The sequence below is a fragment of the Balaenoptera borealis genome (genome assembly GCF_965194805.1).
Source record: "Balaenoptera borealis genome assembly, chromosome: 20".
NCBI lineage: Eukaryota > Metazoa > Chordata > Mammalia > Artiodactyla > Balaenopteridae > Balaenoptera > Balaenoptera borealis.
The window spans coordinates 332,978-350,734 of record NC_138879.1 but is presented as its reverse complement, the minus strand read 5'-3'; the positions used below and the strand labels follow the sequence as shown (position 1 = coordinate 350,734).

Genomic DNA, 17,757 nt, shown 5'->3' with positions numbered 1-17,757 from the left:
CCTTGCTGTGGACACAGAGGTCCCGCAGTGAGACTGGATCACCCCCTCGATCGCACAGGGTCTATTTTCATGATCTCCTTACTCAGCAGGCAGGCATTTACCAAGTGTGATCAGTACCAAAATGGGAAATCCAGAGTTCAAAAAGGTCAGAGACATGATCTTTGCTCTCAGGCTTGCAACTGTGGAGAAAATATGGCCATATCATGACCTCTTTCAAATTCCAAACCAATATAATATGAACAGTTTCCTTCAACTCAAGAAATAAGTCTCAAACTTCAGAAAGAAGTTTCCCAAGTGGTGATTATTTTCCTTCTGATTCACCACCGGCAATTGCTACATTCCTCTAAAAATGAAATGAAATGAAATGAAAATATAAAATAAAATAAGAAATCCATCCATCCATCCATCCATACATACATACTGTTAGACAAGAAGCTGTGCTTCAGGATATTAGTGATTTTGAATTAATTTTTAAATACTTAGCTAAGTGTTACTTTCAACTAAAGAATACTACTATTTGTCTCCTAGCAATGAAGAAAATAATAATTTTATATTTGTGGTGAAGACACCATAAATGACATGTGCTTTGGGCGCTTGCTCAGGAAATTTCAACTTTATCAGATTTTTACTGATTTCGGCCAAAAGCTATCTTAAAATTTAGGCAGAAAAAAAAGGAGAAATGATGTTGTCTTTAAAATAAATTATAATGCACAAAACAACTAAGAAGTAACAAATTTTCATCACTTATTTGTAATTTAGATGTTTCTCAGGAAATTCAAATATGATGAGTGCATTTCTATTAGACCTTTAAAATGACAAAGCAATCCCAGGCAAAATACAACACTTTATCCACAGAAGGTACTAATGAATGTTTAAAGATTAAAATGACCATGTCTCTTGACAGGAAAGAAACCAATCCTCTTTAATGCTTTTTCACCTACCATGTCTATTGTTCTAAAAATATGCTTGTATGGCACATACTCCAAAATGGGTCAGTTACAGGCACAATGGGTTCACATTCTAAAGATGAGCAAAATTAATTTAAAATACAAAGGTTGATGCTATCAAGGCAGAAATTCACCTACGATCACAGACTTGTTCACAAAGATCAACGACTACAGCCTACAAAGAGAAGGCTATATAGATCAGAAAACTCAAACAGTATCACTCTTTACATTCCACATAAAAAAAGAGGGAAACAAAGGAAAGATAAACGTGCACTGGCGTTCAAGGCTGAAGAAGAAGACTTCAGACTTCCCAGCACACAGGTTTACAGCCATATCCATTCCAAGGCCTTCCTATGCCTTCTTTTTTTTCTTCTTTGGACTTGGATTTCTCAGTTCATTAGAATATAAGGAATAAACACTGGATTTCTAAATCTCAAAATGTCAGACTTCACTGGTTTCTCTTACGGCCAAACTCTATTGTGTAGCAAACTGTCAACAACTTTAATGACAATAAGTCCTTGAAAACTGAAATTGACCTAACCAACTGCCACCCCCAACCCAGAAGAAAACACAAAAATCCAGAAAACAAGCTTTTCCCAAGCAAAGGTGATCTGATTTAGAAATACATTTTAGGTTCCCTTACTTCTTTCACGCATTCACAGGTTAAAAAGATCAAAATGATCAGTTCCCAAATACGGGTAGGTCTACTTACCTTCCAGACCGTAAATATGGAACCGATACAGTCCTAAATTAATATGTATCCTGAGGCACACCTGCGAGCTGTGAGCATTAAACACTGTCCCAAGATAATAATGCGAATGGAAGGAATGGGAGAAGAAAAACTCCATAAATGCCCAGGAGCTGAGCAGTTAAAACTGCAGTTGCGGCAACCCCCAGCCCGGTCTTACCGATCAACTCTCTGGGCTGAGCTGCCCGGCTGGATCCATTGCACGGAATGTTCTGATAGGCGGTAGATGAGGTGGTGTTTACCCAGGACTCCGGGGGGGAAAAGTTGAAGGAAGATGGGTTACTGTGGTCCTGAAGCTCTTTACACTGAGAAAGACTGTCTTGAGGAGCGCTTACTTCTTCAGGACAAGGCTGGACTGAGCTGGATGAGATTCTTCTTTGGTACAAGGGCCGACCAGGTCCTCTGGGTTCATACTACACAAAGAAAAAGGACAGTTCATAAATCAGTGAAAACTTACACCCCACTCTCTTATGCACACAGCAATCTCACTCTACTAAGTAGAAATTCTCAAAAACACTTTCTTCTGTGACTATCAAAACCCCCAAAAAGCAGCCTGAGCTGTGGACATGGTGTCAGGAGGCTTGGGGTCAAAACTCAGTTCTGGCCCTTAGCAGGTATTCCTATGACACACATGTCTAACTTCTGACTCTGTTTTCTTGTCTGTAAAATATGGGGCTGAACTACCTGTCTTCAGTTCTAAAGTTCTATCCACATTTTAGGTAACATTACATTAAGAATAAGAATGAAGAAACATATCTGCTCAAAATTAAATGGGGAAATTACAGTCACAATCAACCGAATCACAACATCTTGAACGCATTCGTCCGTCCGAGACTCATCTCATGGGCCCTTCACAACCTCCCGGTTTGTCATTCCTTAGACCTGATGGTAAGACAGAGGGCTCCTCCCACCCAACAGAGGTACTCCGGATCGCCCTCTCTGCACGCCTTCCTTCGGAAAGTCTTTGACTGAAACGGAACATTCATTATTCTTCAACAAATCCTTCGTATGTTTGAAACCCAATTAACGTTTTTCTCCTCCCTACACTGGCACAACGAAAATTTCTTCAACCCTCCGACAGGATGTATTTGCCAGCATTTCATGATTTTTTACTGCTACTTAAGTGCCCTCCAAGTCCTCGGGCCTGACTGCCGTGGCCACGCTCAGGCTCAGTTCTAAGAGCAAGGCAGTGTGGAGTAGCAGTCGGGTGTTCAGTTCTACCCGCGGTATCACCCGGGCAACTGACCTAGCCTCCTGGGAACTTCATCTGTAAATGTGGCTTCCCTATCCACAGTGCCTGCCTCTTAGCGCTGCTGTGAGACCTGAGCAAGGTCAGCACGCATAGCATTTGCCACGTAGGAAGGTTGGTTGTTGATGTCACATAAAGGCTAAGCTTCCGTGTTAGGGCTTACATGACAGAATGGGACTGGCTTTTTACTGCCCCCTCTCCCTCCCCCGGAAGTAACAGATTTGCTATTCAGTTCGTGGTCATTATGACTGGGAGGAAACTTTCTTTTACCACTGTTGTTACAAATAACTGGAAATCAGGAACTAGAGGTTAGATTACAAAGAAGAGAGAGAGAGAGAGAGAGAGAGATAGGCACAGAAATAGCAGGATTTGGGGGGAATATAAGATAGCACAAGCAGATATTGTCAGGCCAATTAAATGGGGGAAGTTGTGGGCCTAAGTATGTGAGAGTAAAGTCATCACAGACGGAAACACAAGGGTACAAACTGGGCAAGGGAATAGTTCTGCACTGGCTGCCCTTGAGCAGAAAGGCAGGAAGGGGAGGGAGGAGAGACATCCTCTCACTGTTAAATGAGGATGTCCAGGTCATTTCTACATTTCCAAAGTTTTAGCTACTGGATGAGAAAGGCGAGAGCTAATACTTCCATCCCATTAATACCTTTTCTCATATGTTTTTATTGTTCTTCTGTCTTTATGTATAGTATCTAAATTCATCTTTAGTTTCACGCTGCTTTAAAGGTATTTTTTTCCAATGGTTAAGATCATTCCAAATTTGATTCCTATTTTCTAGAATAGTAACCATTCTAACTAGTGTCAACTGTGAATTTAATCAGCACATTTGAAATTTCTTCATCAAGGTTATTAGCTTATGGTATTGAGCAGAATAACCAACATTCCTAAACTGCGTTATGTTCTGTATGGCTAGGCAGTGAATGAACGACCAGTCACAGCAGCCTGTGCAGGGCGCCTTTTTTCATCAAGGTTTGTTATGAAGATGACTAGCTCTTAGACTCAGAGTGAAGTGCTTCTTTTTATTACCATGCCCTGAGTGTTCAGCCCAGGCAGAAACTGCAGGGCAGCACATTCTAAAGGCTTTATGTGTGAACACTAAAGTACAAAACTAAAATCTGTTACGGCCTCAGAAAACAGGTTATAATAATCCAATTCCCTGGTGATACTCATATGAATTCCACGCATTAACATTATAAGCCCCTTTTTGCAATGAATAGATATGTGAACCACAATGCTTAAATGAGGAAAACTAAAAATCAGAAAGCAATGGAAAGCTGATATAAAAGGAGAAAATATTCAATTAAACTTTAAAAAAAATGTGTGTCATTTATATCTTCCAAACTGAAATACAAAAAAATCACACAGTTGACACGCACAGTACTTGTGGAAGTATTGTGTAACATGTTTATAACAGCTCCTAAGCAGCTGCTGACAAAGATGAATGTGTAGATAAGTATAAAATTCAACTTCAAATGACATTATGAATGTAACTGATCCTCTGTTAGAAAAAGAACCAAAACCTGGAATTGTCTGAATGTTCTCAAAATTAGATATGTTGAAGATTTTATATATATATATATATATATATATATATATATATATATATATATATATATATATGTATGTATACACACACACACACACACACATAATATACATATGTACATATATAAATATAATATATAGATGGTCTCCTGGTATACCTATTTCATACAACACAGATGTAGGTAAATGCATGAAAATATGATTTGCTACTTTGGAATCTGTCCTCAAAGGTAATTTGAGGATAAGCAGATAAATCTTGCTGACAACTGAATGAAATGGTTTATACACCAAATAAATTACCTTTTAGCAGTTTTGTAGTTTTCAGCATACAGACCCTGTACAGGTTTTGTTAATTTGCACCTAGCATTTCATTTTCCTCTGGGCTATTGTAATGGTATTTGCTCTTACATTTTGGTTTCCAATTGAATGTTGCTAATATATGGAAATGGGATTGACTTGTGTTGACCTTTTACCTCAAAACCTTGCTAAATTCACATCAGTCAAAATTAATTTTTGTTGGTTTGTTTTCTGGGTAGATTCCTTGGGTTTTTCTACATTGACAATCATGTCATCTGTGAATGGGGACAGTTTTATTTCTGCCTTTCCAAACTCCGTGTCTTTTCTTTTTATTGCTGTACTGCACTGGCTAAGACTTCCAGGATAACGTTGAACAGGAATGTTGAGAGTGGACATCTTAAACTCATTCCTAATCTTAGAAGCGTTCAGCATTCAGTCTCTACCATTAATCGTGACGGTAGCTGTAGGATTTTTTTTTTTTTTAAACATATTTGTGTGTTGGTGTTTTTTTTTTTTTTTAATTTATTTATTTATTTTTTTAAATTTTTGGCTGTGTTGGGTCTTCGTTTCTGTGCAAGGGCTTTCTCTAGTTGCAGCAAGTGGGGGCCACTCTTCATCGCGGTGCGCGGGCCTCTCACTATCGCGGCCTCTCTTGTTGCGGAGCACAGGCTCCAGACGCGCAGGCTCAGTAGTTGTGGCTCACGGGCCTAGTTGCTCCACGGCATGTGGGATCCTCCCAGACCAGGACTCGAACCCGTCTCTCCTGCATTAGCAGACAGATTCTCAACCACTGCGCCACCAGGGAAGCCCAGCTGCAGGATTTTTATAGGTGCCCTTTAAGAGGTTGAGGAATATCCCTTCTACTTCTAGTTTGCCAAGAGTTTTTATGAGTGGATGTTCTGTTCTGTCAAATGTGTAGAGGCTTTTCTTTGGGGGGGGGGTGTCTATTGATATAATCACGTGATTTTTCTCTTTAGACTGTTAGTATGGTGGATTACATTGATTTATTTTCAAACACTGGACCAGCCTTGCATTCTGGAAATAAGCTCCGACATGATTATACTGTATCATTCTTTTTTATATATTGCTGAATTCAATTTGTTAATGTTTTGTTGAGGATACTGCAATGATGTTCACAGATATGTCTGTAGTTTTCTTTCTTGTACTGTCTTTGTCTAGTTTTGGTATCAGAGTAATGCTAGCCATATACAGTAAGTTAAGAAGTGTGGCTTTCTCCTCCATTCTCTGGAGGAGATCGTGTAAATTGGTGGTATTTCTTTACATGTTTGGAGGAATTCAGCAGCGAACCATCTGGGCCTGCAGATTTCTTCTTTGGCAGGTTTTTAAACTACAAATTCAATTTTGTTAACAGTTATAAGACTATTCGTATGCTATCTATTTAATCTTCAGTGAGTTTTTGTAGTTCGTGGTATTCAGAGAAGTGATCCATCTTATCTAAGTTGCTGAATTTTATGCAAAGAGTTGTTTACAGTATTCCTCTATTATTACCCTTTTTAATGGCTACTGGATTCAGCGGTATCTCCTCTTTCGTGCCTGATATTGGTAGTTTGTGCTTCTCTCCTCCTCTGTCACTCTTGCTAAAGCTTTATCAGTTTTATTGATCTTTCCAAAGAACTGGCTTTGGGTTTCACTGATTTTTCTCTATTATTTTTGTTTTCATTTTTTATTGAATTCTGTTCTCATCTTTATTATGCATCTTTATTATTCCCTTCCCTCTGCTTGATTTTAATTTATTTTATTCTTCCTTTTCTAATTTCTTGGGATAGAAGCTTAGATTATTGATCTGAGACATGTCTTCTTTTCTAAAATAAGCATTTAATGCTACAAAATTTCCTCTGGGACTACTTTAGCTGCATCACAACAAATGTGGACATATTATATTTTCATTTTCATTCAGTTCAAAATATTTTCTAATTTCCCTTGAGACTTACTCTTTCACCCATGAATTATTTAGATATATGCAGTTTAATTTCCAAGTTATGGAGATTTTCTGGTTATCCTTTGGTTATACATTTCTAGTTTAATTCTATTATGGTCAGATAACATATTTTATTGGTGAATGTTACATCTGCACTTGGAAAGATCATATATTCCGCTATTGTTGGTTGGAGTGTTCTATAAATGTCAACTAAATTCAGTTGGTTAATGATGTTGCTCACTTTTTCTATATCCTGGCTGATTTCCTGTCTATTAGATCTATTAAATACTGAGATGGGAGAGTCAAAGTCTCAAACTATAATTGTGGATTTGTCTGTTACTCCTTTTAGATTTTGCTTCACGTATTTTGAAGTTCTGTTGTTAGATGCATACACACTTAAGACTGTTATTTCCTTTTAATGTACTGACCCTCTAATCAGTACTAATGTCCCTCTTGGATAACTTCCTATGCTCTGAAGTTTACTTTGTCTGACACTAATATAGCCACTCTAGCTTTCTTTTGATTAGTCTTTGCATGGTATGCCTTTCTCCATCCTTTGCTTTTAACTACCTATACTGTTATATTTTTAACGTTTCTTGTAGATGGCATATAATTAGAACTATTTGAAAAACCCATCCTCACAATCTCTGACTTTTAATTGGTATGTTTAGATCATGTATATGATGTAATTACTGATATGTTCAGATTTAAAAGTCAGTTGTCTTATGTCTTTTGTTTCCTGTTCATTTCCTGTTTTATGTTCCTTTTTCCTTTTCCTGCCTTCTTTCGGGCTATTTGAACATGTTTTTGTAATTTCATTCTAATTTTGTGATTCTATGTCTCCTTATATGATGTTTTAATAGGTGTTCTAGGGATAATGGAATACATACTTAAACTTTTCATCATCTACTTAGAATCTATATTTTATCACTTCAGTTGAGATGTAGAAAACTTATTACCATATTAGGTTCTTTACTTTTCCTCTTTATGCTATAGTTATAGTTGTTTTATATATTACATCTATATATACTGAAAAACAATCAGACAATGTTATATATTCTGCTCTCAACTGGGAATTTTGATAGAACTCAAGGAGAACAGTTTATCATATTTATCCAGATATTTACTGTATCTGTTGCTCAACTTCCATTGCTGATGTGCCTAGTTTCCTTCTGGTATCAATTTTCCCTCTGTCTGAAGAACTTCCTTTAACAATTCTTTTAGAGAAGGTCTGCTGGCTAAAAATTCTCTTAGTTTTCCTTTATCAGGAAACGTCTTTATTTTACCTTCATTCCTGAAGGACAGTTTTGCGGCATATACATTTCTGGGTTAAAAGTTCTTTTCTTTCAGCACTTTAAAAATGTTTTGCCACTTCCTTCTGGCTTCCATGGTTTCTGATGAGAAATCATTAGTCATTTGAATTACTGTTCTCTAATGAGATGTGTTTTCTCTGGCTTCTCTCAAGATTATTTTCTTTGTTTTTTGCTTTTAGCCATTTGATTATAAATATGCCCAGGTGTAAATTTCTTTGGTTTTATCCTATTTGGGATTCACTCTGCTCCTTAAATCTGTAGGCTTATGTCTTTCACCAAACTTGGGAAGTTTTCTGCTATTATTTTGTCAGATATTTTTCAGCATCACATTTTTTCTCCTCTCCTCCTTGGACTCTGATGAAATTCAAAAGATTGAATATTCAACCTCTGTTTTTGTCCCATAGGCCTCTGAGGCTCTGTGTTCCTCCCCACCCCCGCACCCTATCCAATCTTTGTTCTTTCTGTAGTCCAGATTAGACAAATTCTATTGATCTTCAAGTTCACTGACTCTCTCCTCTGTCATTTCCATTCTGCTATTGAGACCATCAAGTGAGTTTTAAATTTTTGGTTATTGCATTTTTCAGTTTTAAAATGTCCACTTGGTTTTGTTTTGTTTTGTTTTTTTAAAATATCTTCTCTTTCTCTGCTAAGACTTTTTATTTTAACATTTGTTTCAAGAGGTCTGTGATTGCTCTTCGGAGCATTTTAATAATAAGATGCTTTAAAGTGTTTTTCAGATAATTCCAAAATCTGTATCATCTTACTGCTGGCACCCGTTGATGGGCTTTTCCTGGGTGAGCTGAGATTTCCATAATTTCTTTTTTTTTTTTTTTTTTTACTGATCTTGATTTTATTTTAAGAGTAAAGGAAACCTTTCAAGGGAACATTTTTTTAAGATTAACAATTAGATTGCTAGCGTAAGTTCTTTTGGAATGTTGATGGAAAAGCCACAATAAAAGATTAGTGATACAAGAACATTTGACTTCTTTTCCAACTCTTATACAAGACGTATTAGTGAAGTTTGTTACCGGCAGGGAACAGAACAGAACAAGACAGGAGAAAAGCATCACATGGATAAGCCACTTCTCTATCAACTCTGGTAACATCTTTGCTTTTCGTTGAGTTTTTCATTTAGCTAAACAAACTCGGAATATTTAGCAGGTGTGTGTGTGTGTGCATTTGTTTTGTGTGTGCATGTATGTAGCCTCTTCCTACTAGACTAACAGTCTTTGAAAAATTGTGACACTGAGTCAGAAATTAATATCGAGAGTATCAGTATATTAAAAAGATATAATTAAATTTTTCAGTGTTCTTATAAAGTGATTATCTACTCAAGTTGTCCCTATAAGGCAAACCCTTCCACCAACATTAAGTATTTTCCATTTCTTATACAGAAGGAGACTATTTTGTTGGAATCCGTTAGTTCTAAATTAAAAGTGAAAATGGATTTTTCTAATGTACTTTAAGTGCATATTTTATATTGAATGCTGAGTTTATACTATGCCTTTCGGAAAAAAAAATCTCAGTGATAATCAAATCCTACTATGCCATTTTACAAATGAAGGAATTTACTAATAGAAAAATGAAATGACCATTTTAAGTTGCACATAGATATTGGAAGATTCAATTCTAGAATCTAGGCTGAATTCTCTTTCCCATAATTTCTTATATACTGAGTAATCTTGGATTGTATTATGGACATTTTAAATATTAGCTTATGAGACCCTGGGTTTGTTTAAATCCTACAGAGAATGTCGATACTGATATTTTTGTTTTAGCAGGCAACTGATCTGGTAAGGTTAAGTTCCAACCTGTCTTCTGTGGGCTATGGTTTCAAAGTCAGCTTAGTTTTCAAAGCCTTTGTGGTGCTATCTGGATCTGTACTGAGTGCCTGCCACTCTGGATTCAGTCTGTGATCTGGGCAGAGGTCCATCCATCAGCTCAGTTCTCCATGTCTTTGGTATGCTAATTAGGATCTGATCCATGTATGTGTACGTCAGACCTGGGCCCATGAATTCATAAACAATTCCACAGAGTCACTTTCTTAAGCGCCTCCTCTCCATGAGCTCCCTGGTGATTTCTAGGTCCTTGGGAGCCCCCTTGATAGTCCTCTGACCAGAAACCACCCACTCCCACAACCGTGCAGTGTCTAGGGCCAAGGGGCAGGAGGACAGACAGGAAAAGGCAACAAGGTCTGGCCCCACCCTCCTGGCACCACAGGCCCACCAAGCTGAGATGGCTCCCCTCCCTCAGAGTTCTGGCTCCTACAAGCTTTTTGCTGTGATCAAGGCCATCACAGTGAAATGTTTGACTCCATATTGCAACTAATCTTTAAGAAACTACTAACTGCCAAGTTTTGGTGCAGTATCAAGGGAGAATATCTATAATTGTCTGAAAAAGTCATTAAAATTTAAAATCCCTTTTCCAGGTACATATCTGCGTGACAGAGTTTCCTTCATATACTTCAACCAAAATGACATATTGCAGAAGATTTGCAAAATTGAAAAAATGGCACTCTTTTCACTAAACATTTTTGTTTTGGAAAATACAGTTATTTTTGTTAACAAGTAATGAGTTCATTATTATAATTTTTAAATGAATTGATATTTATTTTAAATTATTAGTTTTAAACACTGATAGCTTATATTAAAAAAACTGTTGATAGATATTTAAACATCACATAAACAAAAGTTTTTGAGATCCTTCTGACGTGTGCATAAAGCTATTCAATGAAGCACTATTTTTTAATAGCAAAAGACTGGAAGCAATCCAACTGTCTGTCAATAAGAGACCAGTTCAATAAACTATGGTACAGCTATATAATGAAAGTACTATGCAGCTGTAAAAAGAATGAGGAAGATTTCTAAGTACTGCTATGGATGAGCTCTGATCTATCATGATACACAACAATATGTATAACATGCTACCTTTTATCTAAGAAAGGGAGGTACATGTACATATATAAGTATTTGCTTTTATTTTCAAAAAGAAATAATGAGAGGATTAATTTTAAAAAATAATAATTTTTTTTCTATAGGGGGAAGGGATAAGGAAGGAGTAGAGACAGGAATGGAAGTTTAACCTGTGAATATCACTTGTTTTATAATTTGGACTTTGGGACCATGTACTGATAAGTGCTTCTTAAAATCAAAATTAGATTTGAAAACTAAAAACAAATAGAAATAAACTCAAATGTTTATCGAATGAGTACTATAACCACACATAGAAGAATTATTTCAGATACCTTTAAAATCCAGTATTTTAACTAAATATATCTATGGGATATAGCCTTAGGACAAAATGAACCACGCAGATATCTTCAACTGCATTTATTGCTAATTTAACACCAGTACTGTTATTATGAAACTATTATACACACACCCTTTTCTATCTATATCTTACCTATGTGTATGTATATACATATAAAGCAAATGACTAGTTGTTAGTCATTTATTAGGAACAATGATCTTTTGTGTAAAGTGCAAAACACAAATATTAAAAACCTTATAATCCTTCATTGACTTGGAAATATCAATATGAACTCATGATTTATTTTTCTCTTTCAAAAAACAAAGTACTTCCCGGCTCTGCCCAGTGAAAAAGCAGGGACAAGCAGTACCAGAGAGCACCTCCAGTACCAGACTACAGTCTCCATCAGGGCTGCCCTGAGAAACACCTGATTCCTGGTCAGGAGCGGAACATGTACGAGATGAGCTAGAGACATCTTGTCCTGACTGAAAGCAAGGACGCTACCAAAGGTCACTGTCAATATGTCAAAGAACACAGCCACCAATATGAAGGGGCTCCCACTGGCCAGAGACATAACAGTGTGTCACACTGTAGAATGGCTATAATGAACTGAAAACTCAAATATATAATGATACCTGATGCATGATGATATTCCAAAGGAAAAAAAGGTGAGGGGAGCCTGAGTGGTCATCTCTGGGGCCTGCTAAGGCACCAATTCATTACTCTGAAAATTTAGGGCAAGAAAACAAAGGGCAAGAACTACTCATTTTTTCTATATAGACCAGATTTGAAGGAATGAAACATTTAGTGAGGAGAAGTTCTCTTTTATAGAAGAAAAATAGATACAAAAGAAATTAAAAGAATTTTAAAATCGCCATTTTGCCATCTCTAATGAAACAACTGTTCTAAACGATAGTCGTCAATAGCTGCTAAATCCGAAAGGTCGCTGGGAACTTTTAAAATCGGTGGCTCAGACTGCTGTCATCTGATCACTGATACGTGTCAATCAACTTAACATCACTACAAGCAGAAAACCAGGTACTATGAGCATCTTCCCCTGTGTGCATATAAACATACGCATTCATTTAAAATGATATACACAGCCTGGTGATTTCTCTCACTAAAATATCACAGGTATCTTTTTATGTCATGAAAACTCATTTATTACATCATATTTAATAGCTGCACTTTATTTCTTCACTCATTTAAAGTTGGAAAATTCTAATGCCGCAGGACAAAGTCTATAACCTAAATGTGTAATGTAAATCAGACCAGGTGTTGAACAATATGGAGTTATGCTGTGATAAACTAAAGAATACATGCCTGGCACTCAAACTAGTCAAATTTAATTTTCTAAAAAACCACTGAACAAGTTAAAAAAAACAAATCTGGACTATCAGTCTGTACTCTCTGAGTTTTATCTCATTTCTAGGATATTTAATAATTTTTCACAACTTTACAAATTTACTGGTCTAAAATACCACTAAATTCCATCGCTTTACATCTTGTTCAACTATAAATTTTCATACAGTATGAAGTTTATTGGTTCACTAACAAAATTGATTCTTTGGAGATGCTCACGTTTTTCTTTTAATCTAAAAATATGTTTTTGGCCTGGATTCGTGTGATCCAAGAAGAGGCAATGTAACCTTGACCTAAATTAAAATGTCAAGGACACGCAAAGACTCTGGGGCAGAAATCAGACCTTACTCACTTGTGTATTCCCGGCACCTAAACACCATGCCTAGAACCTAAAAGTCCTCAATAAGTATTCGACAAAAGGATTTAAACGTTTAATGTTGAATACATACCATATTTTCTATTTAATTTCCCCAAGCTCTGAAGAAGAAATTCCTGACTATAGAACACTCTTGGGCTCTACTAACTTACTTCAGTTTAGCTCCCAGTAAGGTTATCACCTTACATCTAAAGCAATGTGCTATAGTTTTGTCGAGTTACCTGGGAAGAAAGAAACTAGGAGAGGAGTACCACTATAAGATTAAAAACAATCAGTATTAGCAAGCCAGGCAATGTGTGTTGGATAAACTGTAGTTTGCAACAGTAATGTCTATGGGTTCATGTCATGTAATCTATTGAAAAGGACTTGATAACTTCTGAAACAGTATTTTTTTTTAAAGGCATGATTCCCAGTTAATGGTGGAGACTGGCCCAAGACTCCACTAAAATAATAATAAATGAACATAAAGGATCTATAACAATCAAGACTGGATGACTGCCCATCAACATAGGACACATTTCTGGAACACGTGGAAGACTGTGTCTGTGGAAGAAGGATGGAGTTAGAGCTGCCGGTTGAGAGGAGAATCAGTCCACTCTGCAGAATTCCACAGAGGCTCGGGCCTCAGAAACACAAGCTACAATGGAAAGTGAAGGCAGGATGAAGGGATAAAACTGGGGGGATTAACTGAAAGTCTGTACAGAGAACAAGTAGTCTCACTCTGCACTCCTAGAAGATTCAAGCATTAAAAAGTCCCCAGGGAAAAGCCTGCCAGGCAGTGAGTCATTAAGGAAACATAAAACTCCCAAACTTCTTTTCAGGGACACAGATAATCAAGGGTTACCGGACATTTAAAGGGAGTCTCCAGCGTAAAAGATGGTCACAGACAAACAGGAGAAAAGGAAGGCCCAGGAAAAAGAAGTAGCAATGATGTTTTAAAAATATTTTTTAAATGCTTTTTTAGTTCTTACTAAAAATCTAAGACAAAACAACAACAACAAACTCTCAATTGGTTTCCTCAGAAAAGGCACTGCATTTATAAAAACAAAAATAAGATGATATGAAACAGGAAAAACCTGAGAAGGAAGAACTCTTGGAAATGAAAGAATTTGAGGGCTCAAATGTAAAGTGTGATAGAAGGGTCTGTAGGTAAGATGAAGGAAATCTCAGACAGCAGGAAAAATATAAACATTAAAATGTGAGAGAAAGAAAGAATTTGAAGAATCCAGGAAGTCTAACATCTTATCAACAGAAGCTTCAGGAAGTGAGAAACAGAGAAAAAAAGATGGTAGACAATTAGCAAAGAAATAATACAAGACAGTTTCAAAGAGCTGAAGGGTGTGAGTCTTTCAGTTGAGCAATTTCTGTCCAAAAGACCTTCCCGTGGTGTGGGAGATGCTGGGGTCCTGCACTGTTCAGTAAACCGGCGCTGGGCCACACGTGGCTGTTGAGCAACTGAAACGTGGCGAGCAGAAACAAGAAAGAGGTGGTTCTATTTCACCGCATTTCACATCACATCGGATCCATCAGGAATCCCTGTAGATCTCAGCTACAAGCGGACCTTGAATTTACTTCTCGCCATCACTACTGCTCCATCGTAGTCCAAACCACCATCATCTCTCACCTAAATAATTATGCCACTCTCCACCATTTCTTTTATATTATTTTAAAATAATTATTTTTAAAATAAAATGCATTATCTTAACAGAAGTTTGAAAACGTCAATGTCACAAAACCACATTACATTTATCTCTGGGTTTTGTTATTGTTTTTCTTGAAAGAAAGGTATACTAAAATGAACGTGACTTTGTACCAAAGTGCATTAAAATCAGTTTAGGTCTAAATAAAGAAAAATACCATTTGAAAGCATTTCACAGGCAAGGGCACTTACACTCTGCAAATAGTATTTTCCCACCAAGCAATGTTATTTTCCTACATCCAAACACAAGGTAATAGAGGAGATACTAGAAGGAATGCAATATTACATCTAAGAGAGAAATGTCAAGTTCACTGCTGTGACATTTTGAGCTACCTTGACTCATTCTGGCTCTTGTCAACTCTTCTTGAATGTGAAACAGTCAAGTTATCAATTATAGACCACAATCCCTCTTACAATGAAAATATGTCAGCTTGACATAAATAAAACAGTACACAGAAGTTTACCTTCAACTCACAGCTATGACAACTCTGAAGAATAATTGTAACTATGAAGAATCACAATTATCATAATTAATTTCAAAAAACAAGGTAATGCCAGAGAATTTTGTTTAATTTTTAAAGAACATTCAGAAATAAATTCCTTATAGTTAATCTTCTGATATTTGAGATCTCCAAATTAATTATCTGAGCTGTCAAACATTTAGTAGGTAGAACTGGATAGCTCTAAGAATATGGAATTCGAAAATGAACCATCTCCTTCTCTCTCCACCACCATCCCTCCCCTTCTCCGAAAAGGAGAACTTCATATAATTGAAGATTTAATTATTTGGTCCCAAGAACATGATTTGTCTCACCCCTGGCCTCACCCACCCACCTGCCACGTCTACTTCATGTAACTGCAATCACTTCCTGCTTTCTCGGAGTAAACCTTATTTGTGGCATCAGGATCTGAACAACAGTGTGATGCTCCAGAAACAACGCGAGACCGGAGGTCAGGAGTCTCAGCTCTGCTGTGATTAGGAACTGCTTAAGCTCTTAAGTCCTTCAACATCTCACTGCCTCAGTTTCTTTTTAAAAGGAGGAGTTAGAATAAATGATCTTCAAGGACTTGACTAATCCCAAAGTTCTAAGTTTTACTTTAAAGCCTTCAATAAATCAAAGTCTTTGTCAATGAGAATATATTTTAACTTTTTATTATTAAAAAGTCCAAACATAATCCATCACCGACCTTAACAGTCATCAACAATTTGATGTATTTGCTAAAATAATTAAAGTGTTATGACATATACAAGCCTATTTAAGTTACTTAAATTCAAAAAACTATAGAGAGCACGCTAACTGATTACAATAAAATGCATTATGGGCAATGAGTTTAAAATTTCAGATTTTCTCCCCACAGAGGGAAATGCCTGTGAAGTACACTGAAAAGAGAAGGGCCCGCAAACAAAAATTTGAGAAAAAGATCCTTCGCCTATAAAAAATATATATATTTCTGACAGAGAACACCCTTTTATTTCCCCCTACACTTCAGTCCTGTGGGCCCTTAGGCTGTTCAAATATATAAACTATACTTTTCACCTTTTATTTTCTTTCTTCTTTTCTTATTTCCTGACCACTTTCTGTTTCCTGTTGCTTTTGCCCAGTTCTCAGTTTTTTTCCTGAAGAGTAAGACTACTCTTTCTACGTACATCTCCTGCCGATCAGATTGTTCCTTTACTTTTAGATGGCAACTCTGTCAATGACTGGCATGCAGAATTTAATTTTAGAGGCCTCAGGTCTTAAATAATTTCATTATTTATTCCTTAAAGGCTTATCCTCCTCTGTCGGAGATCCTTAGTCCTGGGTTCAGTATGGACTCCATATATGTTTGTGTGTTTATAAACATTCTTCATGCTTAAACTGTGAATTTGTTATGTTGCTAAACATATGATCATTATTTTCTAAGTCCACTGCTAATATCTCCTTCTAAAAATCATAGTGTAATTCTAAAGTTTCAAAAGCCATTTAAGAAGAAAAAGCTAAATGACTAAACTCATGTATGAATTTCTATTTTTAGAGATTGTTGTCAGTTTAAGTAAAAATTCATAATCTGCTTACCACTGTCTTATAAGGTACACCTCTAATGTATAAGGTTAGCAAGCCATTCACGTGTATATGTATAAATAAATAACTGGGGGAAAGGTTAGCAACTTAATGAATTAGGGCTCTATTTATAATTATACTATCAAAGCTAATCACTAAGGAAGAGCTAAATGCTCTGGTGGAAATTCCAAGTCTCATTAACTATGGTGCCAGAAACTTTAATTAAAATAGAGCATCTCATTTAAATGATTAGCTTTGATAATTTAAGCATATTCATGCTTAAATTACAGGTCTAATTTATTAATTTGTTGATCACTGTCTCTGTTACATGCATTAGATGGTTTATTAGATACCACACAGTGACGATCTGAGAAGACACTTCTGAGAAGACAGCAACACTACCTGGTTATGCAACATAAATCATGACCTATCATCATCCATCCACCTTTAAAGTCAGAATAGACAGACTATGTTGATCAGCCAAGAATATAATCTTCAAGCTACATCTGTACAATAATACCTTGCTCCATAGAAGGAGACTTGGCGGGGGAGGGGGAGGATGATTAGACAGCAGTATTGAAATCACTGCGTATTGAAGGACAAGTACTTCCTGAAAATAGTTTTGAAAACTAACCTCAAAACTAGCTGTTTGAAAGAAAACATGAAAATAAACAGATGGGTTAAAAAGTGTCTTTGTTCAAAAGCCAACACATAAGACAGAACTATTTCAAAGCAGACACCTCACAGAGGCTTACTCGTCATCTCTAAGATGGCATAAGTAAATGCTGATTTATAGGAAGCTGATCAGAATAAGTGACTTACGAGAATTCCGTTTTTGTTAGAAGGCCATTACAACAATGCCACCACTGCAGCACAAAAATGTGCAGCTTCATAAACATTTGGAGACTTTTACAATGACACTTTTAAAAGGAATTTTCCATTTATTACTAGTGAGGACTTTTAATCAAACTATTTCACG

At 36.5% G+C, this 17,757-nt stretch overlaps 1 protein-coding gene across 12 annotated transcripts in view; it reads right to left on the bottom strand.

Annotated features, from left to right (window-relative positions):
• Positions 1–17,757, bottom strand: part of HELZ (helicase with zinc finger) — a 164,638-nt gene that overhangs the window by 15,999 nt on the left and 130,882 nt on the right. For all 12 annotated transcript variants that reach the window (XM_082370949.1, XM_082370948.1, XM_082370952.1 and 9 more), the window contains one exon: positions 1,856–2,108. In XM_082370949.1, coding sequence (XP_082227075.1) covers positions 1,856–2,108 — 253 coding nt within the window. The remainder of the gene's footprint in view (positions 1–1,855; positions 2,109–17,757) is intronic.